This window comes from Fusarium tjaetaba (assembly GCF_013396195.1).
Source record: "Fusarium tjaetaba strain NRRL 66243 chromosome Unknown NRRL66243_c0000599, whole genome shotgun sequence".
In the NCBI taxonomy this organism is placed as follows: Eukaryota; Fungi; Ascomycota; class Sordariomycetes; order Hypocreales; family Nectriaceae; genus Fusarium; species Fusarium tjaetaba.
In genome coordinates this window covers 1-4,440 of record NW_023501795.1, presented here as the reverse complement: position 1 = coordinate 4,440, position 4,440 = coordinate 1, and the positions used below count along the sequence as shown (strand labels likewise).

Below are 4,440 nucleotides of genomic sequence, written 5' to 3'. Positions count from 1 at the left end.
GGTATTACACAACGGGCTATAAGGAGATCTCGACTCCCACCTGTCGGTTGACAGCGATGAAGTGAGCCTCCGTTATGGAGAGCAAGGCAAGGGGTTCCATCAAGATGCTCAACGAAAATCCAATGATGAAGTCCTTTCGATTGGGCGGGCCCAGAAAGTGGTGAGAAGGTCGAGGGGTTGAGAGGTTGTCGGGATGAGGACGATTACGAAGAACAAGAGGGGAAGCTGGGCAAATGTGGACAGTGAGAAGTTGTGAGGGATGAGGGCGATTACGAAGAACGAGCGGAGGGACAGATCGTTAGGGATGAGGACGATTACGGAGAACAAGAGGACGAGGCTGAAGAGAACGATAGTGATACTATGGAGGAAGATATTATTCGGACTTGCTTGGTGGGCAAAGAGCGACAAACACAAACTATCTAAACACTTCACTCGCAATCTGGAGCATTCAAGTAAAACTTAATTCACTCTCGCAATAGCTTCTCCCATCTATGCCTTGATTCACCACCCGATGTTGCTTATTCCGTGTTTCTCGTGGTGACCATCCTTCCATGCTGCCTCCATCCGGGTGAAGGATGCGCCCGATGACGTTCGACTTGCTAATTGACTACAGTTTGGGCAAGACTTGTTAGTAAAACTCCTCAATGATATCTAGTTCAGTCGTCCAGGATGATGAGTCACGGTTCAAGGCATTCTGTGCTAACAAGTCACATCGAGATATCAGATAAGGCATAGCAAATCACTAAAGACGTTTGTTGTCGGGAACTGGTCCCACACCATTGCAGGACCATTATTCTTCATTAAACCGCCGCCAGGAAACTAAAAAACTATTTACTGGGCCCTGGTACTGGCCTTCAGCCGGGCGATGTCACCCCGACTTCTGCCGTCGTACTTGGCCGCGATGGCCTGGGCCGAGAAGGGATGGGAGGCTCCGCCCCTGACCATCTCCTCCTCCACGCGACGCCAGAAGCCGGGGGACCCAATGTCCATCATCCCGAGGGCCCTGGCCACGGCCTGCTTCATGATTACGACCTGTTGAGCCATGTTAGTTCAATGTCTTGAGATGAGGTAGAGGTAGGGGACTTACATCGCGGGCGGTCCAGCGCGGGGTGCGAGGACGATCGGAGGCGGGCTTCTTCATGCGGTCCCAGCCGCGGAGGGTGCTGAGGGAGGTGCTGAGCTCCCCGAGGTTCTTGATGTCGGCGTACGAGACATCGTGGAGGCGGAGGAGCCGCACGAAGGCTCGCTTCTCCTCTCGGCTGACGGGCAGCGGCATGAGTCTCTGGATGAGGGCGGGGGAGGTGATCTCATACTCGGCGAGCACCTCGAGGATCTTCTGTGCCCGGGCCTGAGCCGGCAAGACTCTGCTGAGGCCGCCCAGGGAGCCTCCCACTACAGCAGCAGGAGACTTCTGGGCCGCACCTGCAGCAGGAGACTTTCTGCTGGCCACCCACTCTCCCAGTGCAGCAGGAGACTTCCTAGCGGCGACCGCTGACACTCCCACTACAGCAGCAGGGGACTTTCCGTTGGCTCCCACCCAGTCTCCCACTGCAGCAGGAGACTTCCGGCTGGAGGAGACGGGAGAGGAAGACATTGCCTGTTGGTGGTGGTCGGAGGTGGAGGAGAGGGGAGGGGATGGCAACTGGGTGCTGTCGGAAGAATCTGTGCAAGGTTAGTCCTGGGGACTGAAGATACAAGTCAAAGTAGAAGCGAATAAAACATACAGGAGGAGCAGCAGGCGCAGCTGCTGTTTGAAGGGAGGCTTGAAGGTGGCAGACGCGGGAGGTAGTTGTGTGGAAAAAAGGGTAACGGCTCCGCTTTGATGGGAGCGGGCTGGTCTTTGGCAAGTTAGCAAAAGATCAAGTTGGAGTGAAGTGAGATGAAAGACTAGACATACCTTGGTAGAGACTGCGGTAGAAGTTGGGGGTGGAGAGGATGGGCGGAGGCAGATTCGGGGGCGGGTGGTGTAAAAAGCAGTCTTGTTCAAGTTAGATCAGGACTGTAAAGACCTGCAGGATGGAGAAGAGAAATCATACCTGGGCAGCTATAATCGCTGGAGAGACTTGATGGCGGTGGACTCGGGAGGAAGTTGTGTGTGAAGTTATCTTGTCCAAGTCAGCACATGCGATGCCAAGGCAAGATGGAGTAAGGGGAGGAAGCATACCTGAGTAGCCAAGGCTACTGGTCTGACTCGAGGTGAAGCTGGAAGTGCAGAGACAAGGCTCGGAAGAAAAAAAAGGCTGTTGGCACAGAGGCAGAGGCAGAGACTGAGACTGAGATGTGAAGTGATGAGGAGGAAGGAAAGAAGAGTAGAAGCCAGGCCAAGTTGTGGCATTAAATAGAGGAGCCAGAGGGCTCTCGTCCTCGAATTTGACCATTTCCATTGTTGCCATTGCTCTGGCAGTGCTCAATAGGAATTCAGACGTAATATATTGCTGCTATCGTCACAGGCAATAGCTCTCAGTGGAGTCACCAGCCACTCTGCGTTGCTAGTGGCCCCAGACAGATGCGAATTACGACGACAGGACCAATGAGGGAACTGAGAAGATGGACGACAATAGAGGGACAATAGCAGAATAGGCGAAGGCAGCAGTGCACGGGGTCAAGGGACAATAGTAGAAGCGAGAAAGGGAGCAGTGTACGATGGGTTATCGTTGCAGGAGAAGACTTGATAGATTCTCGAAAGTCAAAGGAGGGAGATGAGCTTCTGATATAGACAATCAGAGCAGTGCACAAGCTCAACAGTACCAAGGCAAGAACAGTATCACAAAGTCCCCCCCTGACCTAACGACACTGGAGGATGTAGAAGACCCAAAAGGGAAGAATACGTGCACCTAGACCTGCGAACTTGCCTCCACACGGGGAGCTTCACTGCCCCCCGAAGTATCTTGTAGGCCAGGCCCTGCGGTCCTGTGCATACATACATACATACATACATCGCTGGCAGGGGTGTGTCGAGCTGCAGCTGAGATCTGGGCCCTAGTGGGATCTTGGAGCTAGTGACGTCTGCAGGCGGGGACAGGGGTAGGTAGCCCTGGTACGTCGACCCGCTTGTGGTAGCGGGACTTTGCAGTGTTTGTAGTTGTCGTGATGTCAAGGGGAGGAGAGGGACTGGGAGAGGGGAGAGGGGAGATGTGGCGGTTTATGGGTATTGGATGTGAAGTGAGATGTGATCTGTTGCTTGATATGCTGCATGATGCATGCATAGTAAGATCTTGTAAATCTTGATAAAGGCTATGCACCATGGACGTCTAAAGACCGTAGCTTAGGTGGAGATGCTGGAGTATTCGTTCAAGGTACAACTGTCAGGCTGTGAGTAGAGCCAGATCACAGTATGGTACGGCCAGATGCCTCTTGACACTATGGATGTAATCTATCACTGCATAAATGACTTGTCACCAGCACAAAGGTTGAATCACAGGCACTGCAGAAGACGGAGGTAGTGACACTTGCAAGCTATCCGGAATGGCGGTGATCAAGTGAAAGACGTCTTGGGAGAGAAGTCAAGATATCAGAATACCGCCAGCTCAACTCCATGGTAGCACAGTAACAAAGTAGCACAAAGCCCAAAAACACCAAAAGTAATGATCACCAAGTCCCGTACCTAGATCTGTGGTGACATTGCTCAATGTAACGCTTTTAGGTGGTTTATGGAATAGGTTAGTGCTCACGCCGCAATCCAGGAACCAGAAAACACCAAACTTCTCCACCCAAACCGAATTTGGACAACTCTCGTAGCAGACGCAGACGCAGTAGCTTCATCTTGTATGGGAACACCAATGCAGACACTTCGCAAGAGAAGCATCATTCCACCATCAACGACCTTATTAGCTCTTGATCCTGCTTTGTAACTATCCGCACGCGTACCTGCAGGCAGCCTGTCCGGTCGATTTCGCAAGTGAAAATCAAACAAGTCAGTCACTCTGCGACTTGCGGTACCCAGCATAACACTTGAGCATCCAGACCACCGGGAATCATATTCCGCTATGCAAAGTACTCACAATCTTGACGTCTTGACCAGTATATCCTCTTATCATAGTATGCATCTGCTAACTTCTTTGTTGAGGACACCCCCGTCGAGCTTTGCTCAAGCAAACGAACGAACGAACGAACAACCCACTTCGAAACCCGTTTTCCGCTCCCGTCAGCTGTCTCCTCCTCCTCCTCCTCCTCCCTCTCATTTCTTCTTCTTTCGCCTTGGAAAAAAAGTTCTCATCGTTTGAGATACAAGGGAAAAGAAACGTTTCTTCTTTTCGAAACTACCAAAGGCCGCTTTTCCTCGTCAGGACGGAACTGCATACCAGCTACCCAGACTTGTGTGGTTTCACGGCATTTGTCATGTAGCCGCGTGGAAACCCGCGTGGGAGGCGTCAAGGATGGGCGGTGTAGTAGAGGAGTGTCAGAAAGAGAAGTGAGACAGAAACGGTCGTGGGGGGAGGG

At 52.2% G+C, this 4,440-nt stretch overlaps 1 protein-coding gene across 1 annotated transcript; it reads right to left on the bottom strand.

Moving 5' to 3' along the window:
• Positions 1 to 831: 831 nt before the first annotated feature.
• Positions 832 to 2,384, bottom strand: FTJAE_14184 (uncharacterized protein; the record flags this gene model as incomplete). Its single annotated transcript, XM_037347392.1, has 6 exons — positions 832 to 1,032; positions 1,088 to 1,662; positions 1,725 to 1,838; positions 1,898 to 1,978; positions 2,037 to 2,105; positions 2,165 to 2,384. The coding sequence occupies 6 exons, from the start codon at positions 2,382 to 2,384 to the stop codon at positions 832 to 834; spliced, it is 1,260 nt and encodes a 419-aa protein (XP_037198807.1).
• Between the last annotated feature and the right edge of the window lie 2,056 nt (positions 2,385 to 4,440).